Source organism: Lygodium microphyllum, chromosome 28 (genome assembly GCF_053477565.2).
Source record: "Lygodium microphyllum isolate KBCC chromosome 28, Lygodium_microphyllum_v1.1.10, whole genome shotgun sequence".
NCBI classification, from domain to species: domain Eukaryota; kingdom Viridiplantae; phylum Streptophyta; class Polypodiopsida; order Schizaeales; family Lygodiaceae; genus Lygodium; species Lygodium microphyllum.
In genome coordinates, this window is record NC_141162.1 from 56891540 (window position 1) to 56918430 (window position 26891).

Genomic DNA, 26891 nt, shown 5'->3' on the forward strand with positions numbered 1-26891 from the left:
TTGGAAATAGAGCTTTTTGTGGCCAACACAATTGTGGACATGTGTGGTAAATGCCAATTTCTTGCAGAAGCACAGCAAGTGTTTGATAGGATTCCTATGAAAATTGAAAGTTCGTGGAATGCATTCACCACAGCATATGCTGAACATGGATTTTGTGAAGAAGCATTGATGTGTTTCAAAGAAATGCAGCTCACAGGCTAGCAACTTCATTTGGAACTAATGAAAGAGAGGATTGGAAGAGAGGTCTATGTAGATCTAGATGGAATTGCATGGAATGCACTAATTGCATGATATGTTGAACATGGGCTTAAAAAGGAAGCATTGAATTGTCTTCTTCATGAAATGGACCTTGAGAGGTCTTACTATGCGTATTACCACATTTGTCTGCAGCTTTACATGAAAATTATAGGTATCTCTAATTTATTGTTTGTAATGGTATTTATATACCTTAGTCCTTTGTCTAGGCGAACCCTGATGCAGTTGAGGATAGCGAAGGGGGGACTAGCAGTAGCAGTGGCGGCAGCAGTAGCGGCACAGGCAGCGGTGGTGTTAGTGATGATGATGCCTCTTCTGAGGAGATGTAGAGGAGCCCCATGCATGTATGTCTCCCTTTGGCTTGTAGTTTCATTTTCTATATGTATTACTTTCAGCTAGTGCTTGCGACCATGACCATGCTTGAGGTCACAAGCACTAGAACTCATGTAAAAACATTTCATCTATATATATGAAATTTCGTGTTCTACATACATTGTTTTGTTTTCAGTACAAAAATATTCGAAATAATATTTCTCTGTTTTCCCTAAGCATACAATTTGATGTTGATGGGGGGAAAAAAACCAGAGAGCATGTGGCTTGCAAAGCCACATGCTCTTTGGTTTTTTTTTCATATCTCTATTTTGCGCGTCTATCAGCGAGTCTAAATTGCAAGAAAAATGCGTGTCTATTCTCGTCAAAAACTTGCAGAGTAAACGCTTTTTTAGACGCGCAGTTACATGCGTGTATAGACGCATAATATAAATATATCCAATTTTTTATAAATATGATTATATATTTACAGAGCGCATCAATAGGTGCGTGTAAGTTTCACTATAAGTACCCTTTTAGACGCAAAATTTTAGACACAGCAGTAGACGCGGTAATAAACGCGCCCGATATTTTTTAACACAGTTCAAATATTGCGTCTACAAGCGCGTCTATGGAGCTTTTTTGTTGTAGTGTATTGATATGCTCATTCATCTCCATGTTCTTATACATCACTCAAGAATAAAATATTTTACTATTTTTCATTCTTTAACTAGAAAAGTAAGAAAACATTGCTAAGGTAAAATCTTACTGATGAAGCTTGTTAAGATGATGTCCTTTCTAGGTTATAGAACTTGGTCATCAAAGTGGCTATGTGATGTTACAACAATCTACAAGTTTGAACAAAGGTGGGAGCGTACCCACAGATGGGATATATATTATTCTCAAAGAGCTAGGAATTTGGAATCATCGTTGTATTATTTCATAAAAAGACAAAGAGACCATTCTTGAAGCTTATATCTAGGTCGTTGCTTGATTGATTGAAAGTAGCCAAATTCATGTTGCCGCACCAGCTTTTTGTTTAGAAGGACTTGTGGTTGATTTTTATATTGAGCAAACGCATCCTTGGAAGGAAAGCACCAAGTTTGGAAGTTGTTCTTGAAAAGATAGGTTTTACCATTATGTACTCGTTACTAGGAAAAACACAAAATGATATGAGAAGCAAGCCCTGCATGGAGTGGAGCAGCCTCTTTCGCTCGCTACCTACTGAGTTAGACGTTGGTGGCAAGGCTGGCGCCGAGGGTGAAGACGCCATGGATAAAGGCAGCAGCACCACCGGCAGCCCTGACTTGTTCTCCACCCGGCAGCTCGCCTCAGCCACACACGCCATACTCGCGGCAACTGCTACCACTACAAGCAGTACACAGCCACGTCCAAAAGTAATCTTGGCTGCCATCTTCTCCGGTGTACGCGCGCGCACGCAGAGAGAGAGAGAGAGAGAGAGAGAGAGAGAGAGAGACGCGGTATATTGTTTCGGAGCGTGCAGGCTCCGGCCGTTTTATAGGCATCTCCCGTGATATGAGAGAGAGAGAGAGAGAGCCCGCGAGCGAGCTTTGATTAAAGAAAAGATTTTTAATTGTTTTTTTATTACCCGTGGTCACACATCTCATATAATGTCGTAACTATTCTATTAATCTCGTGCCAATCAATATGAAAACCATACCACATTGATAGGGATACACTCAGATGACTATTATGCTTTTTATATCGAAAAGATAGAAATCAATGTCTAAATATAACGTCGTGAAAAGTATAGTGTATATGTAGAATTTACAAAAAATACAAAATTGATATATGCATTCACTGATCGATGGATTGACTAATTGATATATGTTTAATCACTAGGATAAATGTTGTATAAAGAGGTTACGGTACATGCGATAATTGAACTAATGTATGGATACAATAAATGCATGGATTGAGTGTTATGGATATATTAATTCAGCAATTGACTAGTCTCTGGATGTTCAATTACTACAAGGAATGTTGAATGAGGGTAGTTGTGCATGTAATGTATTGTTGTAACTAATCGATCAAATTTCTAAAATGAGTACGTCGGTTACATCGTACCAATATCAATATACTTTATAGTTAACTATCTACAAACTAATGTATATATTGACTAGTTGATTGATGGTTGGTTAGTATAGTAAACTTTGTATTGAGAGTGGTTATACGTAGTTGACTTTATAGATGACACACCCTAGCTCAATTTTAAAATTCGCTTCAGCTCTAGCAACTATACTCCTAGCTCTTCATTAGCATGAAGGTTATCTTCCCTCTATAATAGAGTGCAAGTTTTCATGCTTTAGCTCCATGATGACAATTCTAGTAGGCTCTTTTGTAAATGAGTGTATCATCTAGCTCTTTAAAGATGGTAATTCATACATCAGCCTATTCTCCTCGAAACATGGCGCTATAAACATAACTCCATTACGTCATCTTCTTGCCAAAACAGCGAGTTAACTCAACTCCATATTTCTTCCTAGAATGCTTCTCAACATTTAGGGTGCTTCCTCTCCATTTCCTTCATAGCTTTATACTTTCTCAAGCTGAAAGTAGTTGCAGCTCTTTTGCAATGTTGCTCTAATAACCATGCAGTCACCCTTCGAGACTTCATGCTCCTATTCCCCCCATATCTCTAAACTATAGTTGTTTTAGATTAGTCTAGTGACAATTCGATGTTGAAGTAATTAATCCTCATGAAATTCTTGAGGATCCTTTACTTCATGATCACCACATCCGCCATGAATAATAAGGAGTCGATTATTCAAGTTGATTCCCCACAGACTAGATGGCCTTCTCCTTCCCACTGATTAGATGAGCTTCTTCTCCCCTGATCTTTTATAGTAGCTTCTAGTCCCTTCCATCTTTAATTTCACCTTGCTTTTCTAAAGCCTTTTCTTTTACTTGACCTTCATTTCTTTTCATTTAGGTATTGGTCAACATGGCTAATATTTTTGCACTCTTAAGCATATAAATTTCCAAATTTTCTTTATTTTGACCAAACAAGTTACCATCGCAAGGTGTATTCTCACAACCTTCAATGAAGAAATTAACTCGGTCATTCACCATCTAGTACCTTTTGTTTAAGCACAATGAATCAAGTGAATGTTCCATCTATAATTTTTTTCTCACCTTGATCACTACAAATCTAATGTATCTCCTCTTGTTGATTGTGATTACAATGTTTATTTCAAAGTTTGTGATTGGATGAATTCTTGTTTGTTAGAATTATCATTACTATTTATATAAGATGGTCTTTTACTTGAAATAATATCTAAAGGCTAAAAATATATTCGATGGTAATATTATGGATGATGATAAAATGCCTTAAAGATTAGAGAATGAAGTAATGAACAAAAGTAACAATAAATACTTAAGATATCAATTGAATTTTTTTTGAAATAATTTAGATTTTTTATTTTGTAAAAGAAAAAACATATATTATATATGACACAATTCTATAATTAATATCCTCTATAAGATATATTCTTTTAAACAATGTGTGTGTGTGAATGATATGTGCTTTAAGGTTATCAAATGTTCAAAATTGGATGTGTGTGTGTGTGTGAGGATGTTTGTGTGTGCAAATCATATGTACTTTAAAGTTATCAAATGTTCAAACTTGGATGTGTGTGTGTGTGTGTGTGTGCACGCGCTTTAAGGTTATCAAATGTTCAAAGTTGGATTTGTTTCAAGTTGCATGCATGAATATTGTCTTTATCAGCAACTTAGAACTCATTTTAGGTGTAAGTTTTGAGTCTATGAAAGATATGCTAAACTTTAGGAGGGTGAAATGAGGGTTAGGAGGTGAGGGAATTACTAATACCATTAATTTTGCATATCTCAATCCACATATGTGTGGGCACATATATTTACAAAATATTTTTTGAAAAATCTCAAAGGTTTTGTAGTTTCATGGTGGATGTCATAGCTAAGAGTTTATTTATGTGTACAAATAGTTGTATAAACACATACACACATGCATGAGATTAAAAAGGCTTTGTAACTACTAAGCAATAGATTTTAAAACACTCTCTTAATATTACTTGAATTCACAAACAAATACATACACATGTACAAACTCTCTCTCTCTCTCACTCTCTCTCTAGCTATGTGCAAAAAAGACTTATGGTAAGATATATTTTTTCATAGATACTTACTATAATGAACCTAAAATGTCATGCCAACAAAAGTATTTTCTATAAGACTACTTCTCATAGACCCAATCATGCTTTATATATTTTGTACTAACTTGTTAGACATTCCTTGAAAGGAAGCTAGCCAAATGTAACATATATCTACCCTTAAATTTATCATCAAGACATGAAAAAAATTCTTGAAAAAATAAGTCAATATGAATGTAAAAGCAATGTACAATCAAAGCGGCCCAATAAAATCAAAGCATGCATTATCAGAACCATTGAGTATTGGTACTCTCACCTATCAACACATCTCTCTATCTCTCTCTCTCTCTCTCTCTCTTCTGAAAAATAGTATTAGTTGTAAAAAGTGAGCAGTATGCAATGTGCTAGCAAACAAGCATAAGGAAGGAGCCTAATTTTTTGGATTACTAGCCACAACATAATGTGTATGAAGCACTTGCATAATTGAATTTCCAAAAGGTTGAAACAATTGTATTGATTTATTATGTGAATCCACAAACTTGGCATGATTCCATGCAACTTGTAATGATAGCATAGGCTCCGTGGAAAAATGGCAAAATTTCTAGTTCACTCGCACCATAGGAAAATCATGCAATAAGAGATGACCAATCTTGTGGCCCAAAAGTGAATTGGATGCCCAAGAGAGACGGAAAAAACCTAACTCTAAAATTCATGTATTAAAAGGGTGAGAATGAATAGAGCAAGGTATTCATGTGTATGAAAACTTTGTGAACTTGCTTTCTTACTTTTACCATGAGAGAGTGAGGGTGAAAGTGAGAGATTGAGAGCAAGAGAGTGAGAGAACGAGGGTGAGGGACTAAGAGGGTGAAGCTCTTCTTGTCATCTCTCTTAGCACTCTCTTGTATCCCCATGCTTCTCTTTCACATGTCGAGGTCATAGAGGGTTGAGAGTCGAATGGACACTCATTTGGATCATGGAGTGTGCAAAGTGCATCCTTCATGGGATTGAAGGACGGCCATGCCACTCATTATAAACAAATGGTTGCATTTGTGTGCAAGAGACTATGTGAGAGATAGTCATTGATTCTCATGCATCAAAGCTCTTGAAGGAATTAGAGTGTGTCAAACATGCCAATAAGTTGAGCTCATGTAGCACAACATTTTGGTTGTGTTGTTGTTGAGACCAAGGACACATCGACCATGAAGTCATCGTGTATTACACATTTGAAATAGGAGAGATGCAAAAAGGCCCACTATGAAATGCAAATATTTAATTAGGATTTGAATTCATTAATGAAGGGAGTAAATTTTATTGGTAGGAAGATTGCAATTTTTTGTTAGTAAGAATCATCTACTTTACTTTGTTTGTTTGATTTTATCTTTTTATTTTACAATTTAAAAAAGTTGGAATGGTTTTGGATTTATTCATGGTTGTCATTGGATTCAAGAAATCGTTGTATTTTCTAGAAGTCTAATTAGTGGTTAAGAATAGAGAAAGAAGCAAAAGAAAAAGAAGGAGCGAAAAGAAGAAGAAGGAGAGAAGGAGAAGGAGAAGGAGAATAAGCATAGGAATAACGAAAGAAGAAAAAGGAGAGAAAAAGAAGAAAACAAGAAAAAGAAGAAGAAACAGAAGAGGAAGGAGAGGAAGTAATAAAAGAAAGAGAGCAAAGTGTCAACAAAAGAGAAGAAGAAAAAGAAGAAGGAGGAGAAAAAGAGAAGAGGAGAAAAAGGAGAAGGTGGTGGAGGAGAAGAAGAAGAAGAAGAAGTAAAAGAAGCAGCAGCAGCAGCAAATGGCCATGGGGGCAGAGGGTGGGAGGGAAATTCTGCCTCGCCCAAAAAAAAACACCAAAATAGTTACCCCCCTTTGGTATTGTGCAAGATCTCCATCATTGCCTTGGCTATCAACCACCTTTGTCTCTTTGCCTGATACCACCCTTATTATCCATGGTGGTAGCCTGCACTCACCATTGCACCATGATAGTGTCCATAGAGCCTTACCTATCAATCCACTTGTCATCTCTCTTGTCTCACCCTTGTCTTATTATACCCATGCCTCAATGCCTTGTCAATTGCCGGTTGCCTAGCCATCGCCCTAAGCTCACCCTGTATAGGGCCACCATGGCCCAACATTCCCCTTCTCGCCTCCTTGCTAGGTGTTAGATGTATGATTACTTTGACAGTAGGCAAAGATTAGAGTTTATAGCAAATGGATATAAACAATGACTTCTTGCTGCAGGATGAATTGTAAGAAGAAATGTATATGCAACATCTAATAGGTTATGAGGATGTAGAGCATCCCACGTATGTGTGTATGTTAAAGAAAGTGCTCTATGGACTGAAGTAAGCACCTAGAGCATAGTTTGACAAGATCAGAGAGTATCTTGTCAAAATTGGCTTTTATGTTTCTAATCCTAATCACTCAATTTATGTGAGAAAGGGAGATGCAGGTTTGGTCATCATAGTCATCTATTGGATGACTGGATTTTTTTACATGTGGATGACTTGCCATGTGTGTGCATGTGCGTGTGCGTGTGTTTGTGTGTGTGTGTGTGTGTGTGTGTGTGTGTGTGTGTGTAATAGTACTAAAAATTTATGAAGTTGATATTTTTGCATCATTAAAATGTATTTTGAAAATTAAAATTATATGCTTATAACTATATATACTCTACATGAATGGTATTCCTCTATATATAGTAGAGATTATAAAAGGGTGTTGCAAAAGAGTTGTACAATATGGAGGTTGACATATGTAGAATTGATAGATGATCCCATACAAAATGCTATTGATATGTGAATAAACATATTTGATAATATGTCACAAACATGTCATTATCAATTGTACGGATTATTTATTGCTCATGCCTTATGAATCCACACCCCATGTGAATGCACCCTTAACAGGACATCCTCAAGCCAACCATGCAAACCTACCCTTTCCATCTCATCATAGAATCTTCTAGAAGATACAACACATCATTGTTTGCATCATTGATGATGTCATCATGAAAATTTCTAAAAGATCTTTACCCATGTTCCAACACCTATAACAGGAGGGCTCAAGGAGGGGCTAGCCATAGAGCTCCTTAGTGTTGCCAATGCCAGTCTTGGGATCTCAAGGAGTCGAGACCTCCAAATAAGTAACTTTGAGTCCCAATTCTAGTTCTTATCTAGTCATGGTATCTAGCCTTGTCTTATCTTCCATTATACTCATTTTTTCTTGTCACCTTGTAATCTCATAGTATGAACTATCTTGTATCTTGTTCATCTTTGTCAAGGAAGATCTTGTAATTCTGATATCTTGTATCCATACCTATCATCACAGATTCCGAGATCCTTCATATCCTATCAAGTCCTATTGTCTATACCTATGGTCCCAGATTGTGGGATTTTTTGTATCTTGTTATCATTGTACTTGTGCCCCTATGTGGGATTATCTTGAAATCAAATCTCACATCTAGTCTAGTCTCTCAAGAAAAATCTAGTACTCCCGTAATAGTTTGGCAAGACTACTTTCTAGCCCTATTGAGCACCATGTGGGTGACCCTTGAAAGAATGGTGACCTCCCTTCAAAACCTCCAATAACAAATTAAAGTCTTGAATGAACAATGAGCACAACTTCAAATAGAACATCTTATACATCTAGGCCCTACACTTCAAGAGATGCAATACCAGATCTGACACTTACAAAATAGCAAAATAAGTGATCAAATGATTATGCATGTTTATCAACCCCCAACAAGAGAAACCAAGATTAGCATGTTAGAGAAGTTCAATGGTAGTCATTCAAAGTTCAGGAGATTCATACAACAAGTAAAGCTCTGTATCTGCATGCAATTGGATAGGTATCCAGATGATACTTCCAAGGTGGGATTAATTGGGATTTTTCTTTGTGCTCAAACTTTATCATGGTGCACCTCAATCTTGGAAAAGAATATGCTAGTACTTCATAACTATGGGCATTTCTTGCAAGCTTACTTCCACATTTGGAGATGCAAACACCAGTTGAGTAGTATAAACGAAACATCATAAACTATGACAAGGTAACTGCCCGCCTCTACTTATGCATATTAATTTATGCAATTAATCTATGACCTCACTTGGCATGATGAGTATTTCATCAGCCAAATTAGATGGGGTATTTGAGATAACATCAAGGACCTCATGCTCACTATGCCTGAGGCAAGAACACTCAATGATTATATCATCATGGAAGCCATCCAAGAAGCCATCCAATGTGATAATAGACTGTTCGAGAGGAAGCAAGAAAATCAAGAAGTATTAATCCCTTGCCAATAGAACCCAGTCCCAATCAGAGAAGAAATCAAGATTGAACCAATGGAAATAGATAATACTAGATTCTAGCCCTTGACCCCATAAGAAAAGCAAAGATGAAGAGCGAATCATCTACGCCTATATTGTGAAACCCTAGATACATTGCCTAAATTTCCTAAATAAGAGGGAAAGAACCTCAAGAGTTGTTGCAACCATCCTCGTGAAGGAAAATGAGGATGTCGAGGTGTGAATGAGACCATACAACCAGACCTTGATATAAGAAAGGGTCTCTTGATCCCAACCACATCCATGGAAACTTTCCTTGTCACAATCTAGATGATCTTGCCAAGAAAGACCCTTTTCCTCAAAGCCTTCTCGACTTCTAGGCTTATGCATGTTTCATTGGTGATGGCTTAGTGAATAGATACCAGATTCTAGTACTCCAAAAGACTAATCATGCACCAGCTAAAGTCATGGATGGAAGACCTATAGCATCTCGAGATATTACCAAGGAAACCTGACTACTCATGGTAACTCTTGGTGATCATAAATCTCGTGTATGCTTTAATATCATATCTAGTCCCACAAATCCAATCATCCTTGGGATGCCTTGGCTAAAGAAACACAACCCAAAAATTGATTGGGTTAAGCAAAAGATTATACGTAATGAAAATCAGGGAAAGTCAGTATATCTAGGAGCCAAAGCCTTTATGCACATAGTAAGGCAGGAACCGACCTACATGATATATTATATACTAGCTCAAGAATCTAGTAAGGATAAGTGAAGCTACCAAGCCATTATCAAGAATTTCAAGATGTCTTTGAAAAAAAGAATGTAGATCTCTTGCTCGAACACCGACCATATGATTGTTCTTTTGAACTCCATGAGGGGGACTCAACTACCTTCTGGATCCATCTATAGGCTATTTCCTGATGAACTACACAAGAAAATCTACGAGAGCTTAGCCAAGGGGTTCATTAAGCACTCAAAGTCTCGTGGTAGAGCCCCAATTCTATTCATGAAGAAGAAAGACGAGTCGCTTTGAATGTTTGTGGTTTATCGACAACTCAACAAGATAATATTCAAGGATCGATACCATTTTTTGTTTTGATACTAGAGCTTTTGGAACACCTTGGAAAATCCTAGAACTTCACAAAGATTCATCTATGAGGGGCTTACAATCTTGCACGGATCATAGAAGGGGACGAATGGAAGACAACCTTCCACACAACGTATGGTCACTTGGAGTATGTTGTTATGCCATTAGGTCTCACAATGTTCTTGTAGTGTTCCAACATATGATAAATGATATCTTCCAAGAGTATCCATATCATTTTATAGTAATATACTTGGATGATATCTTGATATTCTCAAAAGATCCAAAGGAGCATGAGCACCATGCAAAATTAGTTTTGAAAAAGCTCAAAGAAAAAGGACTATATGCAAAACTTGAGAAGTGTTTCTTCCATCAGACATAAGTGGACTTCTTTGAATACCATGTCTCCCAGAGAGGAATCTTTATGGACCCCAAGAAGATCGAGACTATTCTTGACTAGCAGACACCCACGTGTCTGTGATGTCCAATGCTTTCTTGACTTTACCAACTTCTACATTATATTTATCAAGGATTACTCAAAGATAGTCATACACCAAACTCAGAGGAAACAAGTTCTCATGGACCCCAAAAGCCGAGACGGCCTTATAGACCCTAAAGACTACTTTTACCACCACTACCCCAATCCTACTCCACCTAGATCCTACCAAGCCATTTTTCTTGGAGACCGATGCATCAAACTCTTCATGCATTGAAACCAAGATCCATATGTCTTCTTTAATTTCCTCTTCACAACCTCCACATGCCATCTCCTGAATGCATTTTTTCTGTATATTACTTTGTTTTATTTTCTAAATTTGTGTTCCAATGATAGTATAGTCTCTTGCATCCCCTTAGACCAATACAACCTTCACCAACTTCCAACTTCTAACTTTAAAGCTTGAAGTGCAAGCTAACATGATCCACCGATAGGGCGAACATGCTACAAAATCTCGTGACAAGAAGAATTTTCATGCTACTTGTCTTTGAAATCCATGACTTGTGCTTTCAGTTGATAATTTTGACAAATGTTGAAATGCAATGTGCCCTATCAAGAATATTCTACAAAATAGAACTTCATGCCCATCCATTCATGATTTGAGAAATATACAATGATGGATCCATGATATGCAATCAATCAAGCTATGCTTCACATAAAATAATGTATGCACTGAAGAATTTGTGCCTAGCCTATTAACATGTGCTCCTGTGTCATGCAAAATCCAAACACAATTCCTTGATTATTTAAGATCCTTATCCTCACCTCTCAACACTCAGCAAGAAAATATTGTACTCCACTCCACTCACCCAAATTCTCACAATCGCTCAAGAAATGATGGTCCATAGGATGTCGATCAAGAAAACCACCCATATCGCAACTGCTGGCGTCCTTCATGACCCTCAAACTCACCCAACCACCTTACCACTTAACCAAATCTCCTAATCTAGCGATGAATATCCTAACTCTCGTGCGTGCAAGAAACAATGAGTGCTCAATGAAAGGTGCTCTCTCAAGTGCATGTGCAGCTAACATTTACTGTATATAGCTATAGTGGGCCACCTCATGTTGTGCTAGTGCTCAATGATGGTGCAAAAACGTTCATAAATCCAAACCATGGCATGGAAATATTTGGAAAAATCAGGAGATGAACCCTGAGTGTAGTGTATCGACAACTGCTACATTGTCTTGATGATGTGCATCCACTACTGTGAAGCCACTTTGGAGTATCCTGATTTTGTCACTTTTCACGTTTGTTCTTAAAAGTTGTTGGTGTTACAAAATATTTAGAGACATGTTATCTTTTACATGTTAAAACAAAGAAACATGGTTTGGAAATAGAACTTTTTGTGGCCAACACAATTGTGGACATGTGTGGTAAATGCCAATTTCTTGCAGAAGCACGGCAAGTGTTTGATAGGATTCCTATGAAAATTGAAAGTTCGTGGAATGCATTCACCACATCATATGCTGAACATGGATTTTGTGAAGAAACATTGATGTGTTTCAAAGAAATGAAGCTCACAGGCTAGCAACTTCATTTGGAACTAATGAAAGAGAGGATTGGAAGAGAGGTCTATGTAGATCTAGATGGAATTGCATGGAATGCACTGATTGCATGATATGTTGAACATGGGCTTAAAGAGGAAGCATTGAATTGTCTTCCGCATGAAATGGACCTTGAGAGGTCTTACTATGCGTGTTACCACATTTGTCTGCAGCTTGAAAGCTTGTGGCACTTTTGATGTCTCTATTTTGGAGATGCTGGAATGTGTGTTTGAGGTGAAAGCCAACAATGGTGGCATTTTCCTTGGTGGTGAATATTTCAACAATGCACTGATTAAGCATTTTGTTCAAGAGTTCAACAAGCAAGAAGGCATGGTCATCACAAAAGATAACCTTGCTCTTCAAAGGTTGTGTGAGGCTACTGAAAAAGGTAAAGTTGAGCTCTCTACTTCCATGAAAACAGACATACAATTTCCCTTTCTTATGGCTCACGCAACTAGTCTGAAGCATTTCAACCTCACCCTAACATGATCCAAGCTTGAGGCCCTGGTGATGGACCTGATTGAAAGAACTCGCAAACTATGCAATGATTGTCTAGCAAAAGGAGGGTTGAAACCTAGTGAGCTAGATGAAGTACTCTTGGTTGGGGAAGTGACCCAAATGCCTAGGGTTTGTGATTTTGTAGCCAATATATCTAGTAAAGATCCAAACAAAAATGTTAAAAGGTGGATGAAGCTATTGCCATGGGCGCTTCCATTGAAGCAGGGGTTCTTCGAGAGGTCAAAGTTATCTTACTTTTAGATGTGCCACCTCTATCTTGTTTTAAAAATGCTCGACAAGGTTTTGGGTAGGACGAGGAGGATTTTTTAAAAAAAGGAAGATCAGCACTAAAAAGGAAGGGTACCTTTCTTTCTATTTTCTCCCTCACGTAGAGGACAACATTGGAAGGGTGGTCGTCGAGCATGAAATTATGGTGCCCTGAGTGGAGCTTAGCTATCAAGAATTAATTTGGAAAACTCCTCGAGTTTGTGTTATCGTCACATTGAATTATGTAATTCGATGATGTTGAAGTTGAAGTATTGGAGTCGTCTACTTATTTCTAGGAACTGGAGGTTGAGCACATACTCATAACCCTCTTCCTCATTGTTGATATAGTCCAAGCTATGGCTATGACCAAAGTCCAAGTAGTTGAAGTCCTGCAGGTTATGATCATAGTGCTACATCATCGGCAGATGAATGAAAGGAGTTTCAATCAGCATTCTGTGGTCGATAGCCAATGCATGACTGATATTATTGGAATTGAAGAAGGGAAAGGATAGCAGACTTTGAAAAGAAATCTCACCGAGAAGCCTACACACAATCAAAACAAAGAAAAATAAATTTTCTTTTTAGCAAACAAGAAGACATCCTCTACGTTAGTGAGAAGAAAAAGCTAAAAGCCAAAGTCTGAAGATCAGAGAAAAAGAAGAAGAAGCTGACATGAGCTCGAGAGGGTGGAAGACTACAATGGAAGCAGAGGGCTCGAGAATACATCAAATGGGAAACCAAAGATTGATGTGGCGATGGACATGTAATAGTTATTGTCTGTTCACTGAGACCAAAAGCACGAACACCATTAACACTTAAAGGAGAAGCTGTGAATTTAGCACTGATGATAGGTGCCTTTGTTGGTTTGTATCCAGCCTCATGCCTAGAGAACTGAATGGGTCCAGTCAAACTAGTTTAATTGGTTGATCAGAAGGCAAGCAGACAGATGGTCTATGCAGGATGTGGTGTAATAACAGTTTTGCAACTCTGCCATGTGTGTGATGTTCATTTGAAACAACAAGAGGCTCATGCATCCTTGTGCCCCATAAGCATCATGCATTCATTGAATCATGAAGGCATCAACTAGCTAGTAGTTTTTTTTTTGCAACCTCTGGGACAAGAAACTTCAGAAACATGGAAATCCAAACATTGTCATGGTAGTTATCAGGGAATAAAATAGATTTGAATGCTTCAAGAGTTGTTGCAATAAAAAATGCTTCAAGTTGAAGCATGATAATCGTGTGACTACAGTGGACTACTAAGATATGTGCACTGTAGTCAAAGAGTTGGAGCGCACATCATGGAGTGTGACTACAACTCTGAATTGCATTTAGAATTTGTTCCTAGCATTGAGTAGCCAGACAAATTGGAATTTGGGTAAACAACTTTTGTGAATCAAATCGTTTTGAGTTCTTTGAGTGTTTTCTTTCTTCGTGCTTGTGATCTCCAGTAAAAATGGGGGCCCACCGGTGCCTTCTGGCAATTGAACCGCGAGACGAGAATCCTCAATTTGTCTAGATGTCATGCCACTACACGTCCACCACTGCAAACCTGAGGGCATAGTTTTTTTCTAAGAATTTGAAAACATTAATTGGCATCATTAGGAATTTGTTTTCTGTTGTGTGTGTCTTTTGTGTTTTCATTTTGCATGACGCATGAGCACATGTAATTAGGCTAGGCACATTCTTTTCAATGCATTCATAATTTTTGTGTGGACATTGTTTGATTGATTGCATCGCATGGATCTAACATGAAGTTCTATTTCAAAGAATATTTTCTTGTTAGGGTAGAATGCATGAATTAAGGTGGGAAGTGATGACAGTGAAGCTTCTTTGAATACGGTTCTTGCTAGCATGGGAGTGAAGGAAAGAAATGGGAGAAACATTTGAATCTTGTAGAACCCCACAACAGACTTGGACATTGGCTTGCATTTTTTTGTTAAATGGTTTCCCTTTTGTTTTATGAGTTAAGATTAAAAGTGATTTATATTGTGATGGATGTTGTACCACTTTCAAAGCAAGAGCAGAGCATGAACTTGGATGCTTCTTTTAGTCAACAGTTGAATGTATCAACAAAGTCTAATGAGGCACCACTACATCGTGTGGTCAAGTTTAACATCAATTGAAGCTAGAATTTCTATGTGGTAGTCTCCCGGCGGTTAACACTGACAATGATGCTATAACTTGTGGAATCTCATCACGCTCAAATGCAACAAATGTTTCTGCCATAATGCTCCAAAATGAGAGGAACATTGCATACCGCTACAAGATGCTCCCTTCATAAAGAGTCTTAAACACTCTTCTCTTGTCATGGCAATTCATGGGAAATGATGTTTTGACGAAAGGAAATGCCAATGACTCTAGGAAAAGCTTGAATGCAGGTAGAGGAGGTTCACAAAAAGATGATAATCACAGGTTTTGGAATTCTTTTTATCCCTCACTTTACAAGTCTAGTATGAATGGAAGATTAAAGGGACATGATAACGATAGGAGAGAATAGCTTTTCGTAAATAAATCCTTAGCTTTAATAAGAAAATCTACAAGCTTTTTGGACCATGTGTGGAGGAGATATGCGATTGTAGAAGAGAGTGAAAAAGGAGGAGAGGATGATAACTAAGAAGAACCAACATGGCTTCCACCGGGAGGGGAGGACATGATATGTTCTCCTCTATGCTGAATTATGGGGGATATCATGTTCACATTTTGTTCTCTCTCATCATTCATGGAGTGTATGATGGCTACATGAATAGAAGGAGGAAGTTGATGTGAAGGAAGTCGAGAAAGACCCAGAGTTGATTCACCATATGTGTGCAACAGAAGTTGATTGCGTGATAAAGGGAGGAAGATAAGCTCAAGGAGGTGATCTCACAGGTCTAGGGGGAGTCAATTGTCACTGATCAAGAGAGCAACAAGAATAAAGCTGCTTCTGATGACAGGACTGACAAGATGGCAATAATTGAGGGCTTTACTCTCATGCTTATGGCACCAGAGTGAATGCCTGTTGAAGCAGGAAGCGTAATACAAAGAGGATAGGAGGAAGAGAGTGTTTCCTTTCGTCATCACTTGTAGTTCCAACACTTGGCTGATCTTGATGTGCATGTTCCTCTTCCTTGATACTCTAGAGGGTCACTGATTCACCTTCATTCCGTGATCATGAGGCACCAGAGTGCTTAAGGGAAGGATTTGATGATGAAGTAGGAGATTTGGAGGTAGTTGTCACCTCATGGTGTTGCCTTGAATATGATTGTGGAATAACCTAGAATGGAGGTTAGCTTTTGCAAGATTAATGCAAGGATTTTTGTAGTTGACAACAACAATATCAATTGTAAGGAAGCTTATAAGGGAGTTCAATGATTGAAGTCTATCTTTTCTAGGAGTCTGTGACTACGCTATTGTTATTGCTGGCAATAGCATGAAACTTCAGACCCATTATCATTCTCGACTATAGTAACCTTGGCTAATATTGCATCTTTCTTGGTGGGAAACAAGGAGGGCACTGCTCCTAACAAACAAAGGTTTATCTTTAGCTGACAAGCCTTTAGCTTGGCTTCTTAGACCTCTCATGATGTTTTATGGAGGGTTTAAGAAGCTCCTTTCTACCAGTGGTATTGTCAACCTTGGTGTAAATATTGCATGGAAGAAGAAGGTACTAAAGTAATGCAAGAGAAGATGGGTATTCTTAATGCTGCAAATTTGATCATTTATGTGTCAACATATGTGAAAGCACCTTGTTTTGGTTCTTGTTCCATAGAGCACCAAAGAAGATTTGCATGAATTTGTTGACGTATATGGAGGTCCAAGCTTTATGATTGGAGGAGCGCATCTTTTCGACAATTTGTGCCTTGAAGGGAACATAAATCTATGTTGGCTTCATCTTCTTATTCAAACAAAATTTATCCTTAGCTCATGAACTTACTTTGAGAATTCTTCTTGCATCTAAACTTCTTCTTCTCTATGAATTTGCCTTGAGTTAAGCACTCTTCATCATCTTTTGCTCCCATCTTTCTAAGCGTCCCTGCAGTGAGTGACTTTCACAAATCCCCATGTGAATTCCATGTGACAATGTGAAGTACTCGTGAACCCGTAATCCCTATGATGTGCAAGAATCTTAGCATGAAAAGTTACATATTCCACAATGTTTAGCAACTATCAAGGAACTCCAATTCCAACTTGTCCAAAAATATACCAAACTCGACCAAGGTCATCAAGTTTCCACACTCAAAAAATCCAAGAAAAATGACTAAAACAAATCCTAAGCCAATAAACATGGAAAATCCAAATACAAAACAATAAAGAAAACAATCACACAAATGACTAAGCTAGCAAAAATCCAACCTATCTACACTTTTCCTAGGGGTTTTGCATTTTCATGAAGATGCTTGACACTGCTTCCCTTCTAGCTTAGAGATCACATAAATCCTGCCATTCATTTGAGGTTGTAAAGCATATAGAAAACTATATGTTTATGTATGAAGCTCAAGGTGAACACTCTGGTCTTGCAAAGGATCTATGAGACCATCATTAGATGTGTGTGGATCTTATCCCTATGAAATTGTGTCCAGTAAATGGTAGCCCACAATACCCATTAAATAGTGATTAAATATAAAATAAATATTTATTTCATAAGTTTTCTACCACACAAGAACTTTTATCCAAAAATGCATTTTCTCGTTGGATAGTAGGGATTCATATCATTGTAGCTTTCTAACTCTCATCCAAGTTGACATGGAGTACAACATTAATTTCTAAATTAGAAGGGTTATAGAGAGAAGAACCATTTGAAGATTTAATCTAGGAAACTGATTGATATTTTTTATGTTGTTGGTCATATACATACATAGCACAGATGCACAAACACACGTATGTGTGTATCATGTGATTATGTGTGGCTAGCTTCTCTATCCTGCACCACGTTGTCTTATTTTAAAACTATCAATGTGTACCATACATATCTATAATATGTGTATATAACTATGAGGCTAAGGGGATTTATGATGAAAAGTACATGTTCCCCCACCTATTCTTGCATGGATAAGGCTGTTGACAGTCACCCACCTAGTTATCTATATAGAATGAAGGTAGCGCAAATAATAATTCACATATATTATCAATTGGGAAAATGTAATTAGAACTTGGTGGTAAAAGTCATGTTCTAGTCCTAATTCTTTATTATGTTAAATTATCAAGGCTCAAAATTTCCAAACCACTCTTTCACATTGCACACACATGTATGATCATATTGGCAACTCCCAACTCATCGTATGTGCAACACTTGAATATAAAACACATTTTGAGATTTGAGAGGTGAGGAGACAGTCAAAGGAAGGGAGCAAGGAAAATGAACCATACCATTAATTTTGCATATATCAATCTATATGCCTCCATATTCTATATGTTTTCATAAAATTATTTTTTGAGTGATCTTTTTAAAAAAAATAGAATATCAAAATCATGCTTTAATTGTTATTAAAAATATACCTGCTTATGTACTCTTAAAAATGCTCCCCACACAAAGATTCAAACTTGCAAGAAATGGAGCCCCTATCAAACCCATGCATTGTAGAGATATCAAGCATAGGTATAGAATGATGACTTGAATGTTATTCTAATGAGTGCATTATGCTCCTACAAAGATGTGTGTGTGTGCACGCGTGAGTACGTGTGTGCAAATCATATGTGCTTTAAGACTATCAAATGCTCAAAGTTGGATTTGTTTTAAGTTGCATCCATGAATATTGTCTTTGTCAACAACTTAGAATTCATTTTAGATGTATGTTTTGAGTTTATAAAATATGTGCTAAGCTTTAAGAGGGTGAAATGAGGGTCACCAGGTAAGAGAATTACATGTACCATTTATTTTGCATATCTCAATCCACATATGTGTGTGCACATATATTTACACAAATATTTTTTGGAAAATCTCAAAGGTTTTGTAGTTTCATGGATGTTATATCTAAGGTTTTATTTATGTGTACCAATAGGATTTCTATAAACACATACACACATGCATGAGATTAAAAAAGCTTTGTAACTAGAAGCAATAGATTTTAAAACACACTCTTAATATCACTTGAAATCACACACACGCACACACACACAAACATGCATAGACATGCTAGTGGTTGAGGTGGAATTGAGCCAAACAGTGATGGTTCGAGGGATAGCTGATTAGACAATTGTGTCTCTAAGGGTAACTACGTAGTCTGATCTGTGTGTCCAGTGCTGCTTTGGGATATTGAGGGTGGCTCTAGTGGCATAGATGGTGCATTGTTTTCCTCTTACGCAGCGAGTGCCAAGCTCTTTAAACTTAGATGATTCCGAGGTATCAAGCTCCTACATTGGTTGATAGATTGGTTGGGGTTTTTTTTACTGAAATCATCACGGGTTCTGTAGGCTTTGCAGCTTGGGATTCCTGGGTGTTCACTGCATTAGCAAGGGTGGGGCTTCCTGGAGATGGGGTGGCAAGCGATGGTCGTGGTTGGGCTATGCTCCTAGGATCTCCCTTCTTTGGCACCCATATCCATGTGTTGCCTTCGTAGTATCCTTGGGGATCTATCGTGGCTTGATTGTGCATGTATATCGATTGCATCATGTCAATCTCTTAGAGTTCAGGACAGGAAGAACAGGGTGGGGGGGTCAATGCTTGATGGAGGGAGCGAATGGAAAGTGATGATAGGAAGACATCGGACTGAGATGGCGGACTGAGGAGCAACAAAGCTACTGCAATACGAGAGGGGATTGAACACAATAGTCAGTCGCGGACAAAGGAGACGGTGAAGCTAGAGCAAGGCAGAAGACAGACATGGAGGTGACAAAGACAAAGCTGTAGCGATGACAACGAAGGAGAGGATGGCAGGAACGAGAAGAGGACTGGAAGCATTAGCGAGCTCTAGATGACGAAAGAGAAGCTGAAGATAGACGGGAAACAATGGAGGGGTTATCGTCAACGAATTCGACGGACGTTCGATGGAGTAAGAGGGAGGCTGTGCTCGACTATCATGATGATCATGCCCTTTGAAACTGCTACAGCGAATCCTTACTTCTATGGCATAGAGAGAATTGTTATTAGTACATGTGGCAACAACTAGCATCGACATCATTGATCTGTGATTAGAGAAAGGAGAGAAGTGCAAAATCAACTGCAAGAGGACATCCTGCAGCCATACAGCAGAAGAGCTCAATCAAGTTGACCCATGAAGTCGATGCAATGATCCTTTTGTTTTGGAGGCCTTTCATGGTGCTGCTTGACTACAAGCTGATACGACCAAGGGATATCACGGAGAAGACAGTATGCCTGGAACGTATGGACCGATTGATACTGCAGACCGAGAAGATCCTTCGATTATTGGTCCACAAAAACCCTTTCTGGCTCGTATGATATGCAATAAACGACTTACAAAAAATGCAGATGACAGAGATGTTCGTCATATCGAATTTGACCTTAAAAGTTCTGGCTTGAATAATACCTCTGGAGAGACCTCTCTGATGGCACAAATGATAAAATTCAGGCAGTTATAGAAGCTGGTGTTTGCCCGAGGCTTGTTGCATTGCTTCTGCATCCATCTCCATTGGTCCTCATCCCTGCGTTACGAACAGTGGGCAATATTGTCACAGGGGATGATGCACAGACACAGTATCTTCTCAACCACAATGTACTTCCCTGCCTTCTAAATTTGCTCACTTACAACCACAAAAGAAGCATAAAAAAGGAAGCATGTCGGACCATATCAAATATAACTACTGGGAACAAAGAGCAAATTCAGGCCGTTATTGATGCAAACATCATCCCTTCTCTTGTATCATTGCTTGGTACAGCAGAATTTGAGATTAAAAAAGAGGCAGCTTGGGCTATATCAAATGCTACATCGGGTGGTACACACGAACAGATAAAGTACCTTATAAGCCAAGGTTGCATCAAGCCATTGTGTGATCTATTGACCTGTTCGGATCCTCGAATTGTGACGGTGTGTTTGGAAGGATTAGAAAACATATTGAGGGTTGGGGAAGCCGAGAAGGACCTTGGTAATACAGGTGGCATCGATTTGTATGCTCAGTATATTGATGAAGTAGAAGGCGTTGAAAAGATTGAGACTTTACAGACCCATGACAATTCTGACATTTATGAGAAGGCATTGAAGCTCTTGGAAACATACTGGCTGGATGAGGAGGAAGATGAGAACGTTGCTTCTGATAAATTACAGCTGCTTTCTGGAGAGTTAATGAGTTATGGTTAGCTCTAGCTTTTTCTAACATTGTTTGACCTCAGTCCTGCTCAATTAGCAGCAGTCTGTGCAAGTCTTGTCTCAGAAGGCATCAAATTTCACAATGATACAATAGTGAGTGACATCTACAAACCATCAAATGAAGTGCAACAATCAATTGGTGTATTGAGGGAAATAGTCATGATTTGAAGAGCCATTCTCAGTTTTCATACTGCTCATGAGAGGGTGGAACAGATTTGTCAACTGTTGCAATCACATATAGATGACAAATCTGTTCCACCCTGCATTTGAAATCTTGCTTCTCATAATCTTGGACTCTAATAAGAGCTTGTATACATGGCATGGGTCAATTGCATAGATCACATGTGGTTTGTTATGATGTTTCTCTATGCTCAGAGATAACTTGGCAGTAATACAAATGTTACTTAGCATCATATTTGTCTTGATTATTTGCTTCGATTGATCTTTTGTCTTGAAATTTCTCAAGAACCTCTGTGGTTGCGACTTTGCTTTCGAAAACCCTTCGACACCGGGCGCCCACTTGGTAGCATTTTTATGAGGAGGGACTCATCACGAAGGAGCAATATAATCGTGCCATGAGGATTCTACAACCAAAAGAGGTATGTTTTATTTTTTACATGAAAAGTATAGGTAACTCTAGTTTATTGTTTGTAATGGTATTTATATACCTTAATCCTTTCTGTAGGTGAACCCTGATGCAGTTGAGGATAACGAAGGGGAGACTAGCAGTAGCAGTGGCGGCAGCGGTAGCGGCACAGACAGCGGTGGTGTTAGCCTGATGATGCCTCTTCTGAGGAGACGTAGAGGAGCCCCATGCATGTATGTCTCCCCTTGGCTTGTAGTTTTCATTTTTTATATGTATTACTTTCAGCTAGTGCTTGCGACCATGACCATGCTTGAGGTCACAAGCACTAGAACTCATCATGTAAAAACGTTTCATCTATATATATGAAATTTCATGTTCTACATACATTTCTTTGTTTTCAGTACAAAAATATTAGAAATAATCTTTCTCTGTTTCCCTAAGCATACAATTTGATGTTGATGGGGGGAAAAAGAAACAGAGAGCAAGCCACATGCTCTTTGGTTTTTTTTTCATACCTCTGTTTTGCACGTCTATCAGCGAGTCTAAATTGCAGGAAAAATGTGTGTCTATTCTCGTCAAAAACTTGCAGAGTAAACGCTTTTTTAGACGCGTAGTTACACGCGTGTATAGACGTATAATATGAATATATCTAATTTTTTATAAATATGAATATATATTTATAGAGCGCATCAATAGGCGCATCTATATGGGCGTGTAAGTTTCACTATAAGTGCCCTTTTAGACGCAAAATTTTAGACGCAGCAGTAGACGCGGTAATAAAGGCGCCCGACATTTTTTAACACAGTTCAAATATTGCGTCTACAAGCGCGTCTATGGAGCTTTTTTGTTGTAGTGTATTGATATGCTCATTCATCTCCATGTTCTTATACATCACTCAAGAATCAAATATTTTACTATTTTTCATTCTTTAACTAGAAAAGTAAGAAAACATTGCTAAGATAAAATCTTATTGATGAAGCTTGTTAAGATGATGTCCTTTCTAGGTTATAGAACTTGGTCATCAAAGTGGCTATGTGATGTTACAACAATCTACAAGTTTGAACAAAGGTGGGAGGGTACCCACAGATGGGATATATATTATTCTCAAAGAGCTAGGAATTTGGAATCATCGTTGTATTATTTCATAAAAAGACAAAGAGACCATTCTTGAAGCTTATATCTAGGTCGTTGCTTGATTGATTGAAAGTAGCCAAATTCATGTTGCCGCACCAGCTTTTTGTTTAGAAGGACTTGTGGTTGATTTTTATATTGAGCAAACGCATCCTTGGAAGGAAAACACCAAGTTTGGAAGTTGTTCTTGAAAAGATAGGTTTTACCATTATGTACTCGTTACTAGGAAAAACACAAAATGATATGAGAAGCAAGCCCTGCATGGAGTGGAGCAGCCTCTTTCGCTCGCTTATTAGTAATACGGCTTGTAATTTATGGCGCTAATAATTCTTGCTACCTACTGAGTTAGACGTTGGTGGCAAGGCTGGCGCCGAGGGTGAAGACGCCATGGATAAAGGCAGCGACGTGGGCGCTGACGGTGCCGCTGACGGTGCCGTCAATGATGGCGACGATCGTGCCGTCCAGGAGGTCGAGGGGGCCGACCTGGTGGCCGGAGGAGGGGTTCTTGAGGTAGCATTTCTGCTGGGCTGGTGGCACCTCCACCGAAGCCCCCACCGCCACCTCGATGCTCACCTCCACCCCTACCGGCAGCAGCACCACCGGCAGCCCTGACTTGTTCTCCACCCGGCAGCTCGCCTCAGCCACACACGCCATACTCGCGGCAACTGCTACCACTACAAGCAGTACACAGCCACGTCCAAAAGTAATCTTGGCTGCCATCTTCGCCGGTGTACGCGCGCGCACGCAGAGAGAGAGAGAGAGAGAGAGAGAGAGAGAGAGAGAGAGAGAGACGCGGTATATTGTTTCGGAGCGTGCTCCGGCCGTTTTATAGGCATCTCCCGTGATATGAGAGAGAGAGAGAGAGCCCGCGAGCGAGCTTTGATTAAAGAAAAGATTTTTAATTGTTTTTTTATTACCCGTGGTCACACATCTCATATAATGTCGTAACTATTCTATTAATCTCGTGCCAATCAATATGACAACCATACCACATTGATAGGGATACACTCAGATGACTATTATGCTTTTTATATCGAAAAGATAGAAATCAATGTCTAAATATAACGTCGTGAAAAGTATAGTGTATATGTAGAATTTACAAAAAATACAAAATTGATATATGCATTCACTGATCGATGGATTGACTGATTGATATATGTTTAATCACTAGGATAAATGTTGTATAAAGAGGTTACGGTACATGCGATAATTGAACTAATGTATGGATACAATAAATGCATGGATTGAGTGTTATGGATATATTAATTCAGCAATTGACTAGTCTCTGGATGTTCAATTACTACAAGGAATGTTGAATGAGGGTAGTTGTGCATGTAATGTATTGTTGTAACTAATCGATCAAATTTCTAAAATGAGTACGTTGGTTACATCATACCAATATCAATATACTTTATAGTTAACTATCTACAAACTAATATATATATTGACTAGTTGATTGATGGTTGGTTAGTATAGTAAACTTTGTATTGAGAGTGGTTATACGTAGTTGACTTTATAGATGACGCACCCTAGCTCAATTCTAAAATTCGCTTCAGCTCTAGCAACTATACTCCTAGCTCTTCATTAGCATGAAGGTTATCTTCCCTCTATAATAGAGTGCAAGTTTTCATGCTTTAGCTCCATGATGACAATTCTAGCAGGCTCTTTTGTAAATGAGTGTATCATCTAGCTCTTTAAAGATGGTAATTCATACATCAGCCTATTCTCCTCGAAACATGGAGCTATAAACATAACTCCATTACGTCATCTTCTTGCCAAAACAATGAGTTAACTCAACTCCATATTTCTTCCTAGAATGCTTCTCAACATTTAGGGTGCTTCCTCTCCATTTCCTTCATAGCTTTATACTTTCTCAAGCTGAAAGTAGTTGCAGCTCTTTTGCAATGTTGCTCTAATAACCATGCAGTCACCCTTCGAGACTTCATGCTCCTATTCCCCCCATATCTCTAAACTATAGTTGTTTTAGATTAGTCTAGTGACAATTCGATGTTGAAGTAATTAATCCTCATGAAATTCTTGAGGATCCTTTACTTCATGATCACCACATCCGCCATGAATAATAGGGAGTCGATTATTCAAGTTGATTCCCCACAGACTAGATGGCCTTCTCCTTCCCACTGATTAGATGAGCTTCTTCTCCCCTGATCTTTGATGGTAGCTTCTAGTCCCTAAATTAGCCCCCCCCCCCCCCTCCCCCCCATCTCTATGATCTCTATGTAGCCCCTTCCATCTTTAATTTCACCTTGCTTTTCTAAAGCCTTTCCTTTTACTTGACCTTCATTTCTTTTCATTTAGGTATTGGTCAACATGGCTAATATTTTTGCACTCTTAAGCATATAAATTTCCACATTTTCTTTATTTTGACCAAACAAGTTACCATCGCAAGGTGTATTCTCACAACCTTCAATCAAGAAATTAACTCGGTCATTCACCATCTAGTACCTTTTGTTTAAGCACAATGAATCAAGTGAATGTTCCATCTATAATTTTTTTCTCACCTTGATCACTACAAATCTAATGTATCTCCTCTTGTTGATTGTGATTACAATGTTTATTTCAAAGTTTGTGATTGGATGATTTCTTGTTTGTTAGAATTATCATTACTATTTATATAAGATGGTCTTTTACTTGAAATAATATCTAAAGGCTAAAAATATATTCGATTGTAATATTATGGATGATGATAAAATGCCTTAAAGATTAGAGAATGAAGTAATAAACAAAAGTAACAATAAATACTTAAGATATCAATTGATTTTTTTTTAAGTAATTTAGATTTTTTATTTTGTAAAAGAAAAAACATATATTCTATATGACACAATTCTATAATTAATATCCTCTATAAGATATATTCTTTTAAACAATGTGTGTGTGTGAATGATATGTGCTTTAAGGTTATCAAATGTTCAAAATTGGATGTGTGTGTGTGTGTGAGGATGTTTGTGTGTGCAAATCATATGTACTTTAAAGTTATCAAATGTTCAAACTTGGATGTGTGTGTGTGTGTGTGCGTGTGTGTGTGTGTGCACTCGCTTTAAGGTTATCAAATGTTCAAAGTTGGATTTGTTTCAAGTTGCATGCATGAATATTGTCTTTATCAGCAACTTAGAACTCATTTTAGGTGTAAGTTTTGAGTCTATGAAAGATATGCTAAACTTTAGGAGGGTGAAATGAGGGTTACGATGTGAGGGAATTACCAATACCATTAATTTTGCATATCTCAATCCACATATGTGTGGGCACATATATTTACAAAATATTTTTTGAAAAATCTCAAAGGTTTTGTAGTTTCATGGTGGATGTCATAGCTAAGAGTTTATTTATGTGTACAAATAGTTGTATAAACACAACACACATGCATGAGATTAAAAAGGCTTTGTAACTACTAAGCAATAGATTTTAAAACACTCTCTTAATATCACTTGAATTCACAAACAAATACATACACATGTACAAACTCTCTCTCTCTCTCTCTCTCTCTCTCTCTCTCTCTCTCTCTCTCTCTCTCTCTCTCTCTCTAGCTATGTGCAAAAAAAACTTATGGTTAAATATATTTTTTCATAGATACTTACTATAATGAACCTAAAATGTCATGCCAACAAAAGTATTTTCTATAAGACTACTTCTCATAGACCCAATCATGCTTTATATATTTTGTACTAACTTGTTAGACATTCCTTGAAAGGAAGCTAGCCAAATGTAGCATATATCTACCCTTAAATTTATCATCAAGACATGAAAACAATTCTTGAAAAAATAAGTCAATATGAATGTAAAAGCAATGTACAATCAAAGCGGCCCAATAAAATCAAAGCATGCATTATCAGAACCATTGAGTATTGGTACTCTCACCTATCAACACATCTCTCTCTCTCTCTCTCTCTCTCTCTCTCTCTCTCTCTCTCTCTCTCTCTCTCTCTCTCTCTCTCTCTCTCTCTCTCTCTTCTGAAAAATAGTATTAGTTGTAAAAAGTGAGCAGTATGCAATGTGGTAGCAAACAAGCATAAGGAAGGAGCCTAATT

The 26891-nt window shown here is 38.0% G+C and overlaps 1 protein-coding gene across 1 annotated transcript; it reads left to right on the plus strand.

Annotated features, from left to right (window-relative positions):
- The first annotated feature begins 1754 nt into the window (after positions 1 to 1754).
- Positions 1755 to 21122, plus strand: LOC148011484 (importin subunit alpha-1b-like). Its single transcript, XM_087670379.1, has 4 exons — positions 1755 to 1941; positions 11843 to 11981; positions 12298 to 12489; positions 20363 to 21122. The coding sequence occupies exons 1-4, from the start codon at positions 1755 to 1757 to the stop codon at positions 21120 to 21122; spliced, it is 1278 nt and encodes a 425-aa protein (XP_087526505.1).
- The last annotated feature ends 5769 nt before the right edge of the window (positions 21123 to 26891 follow it).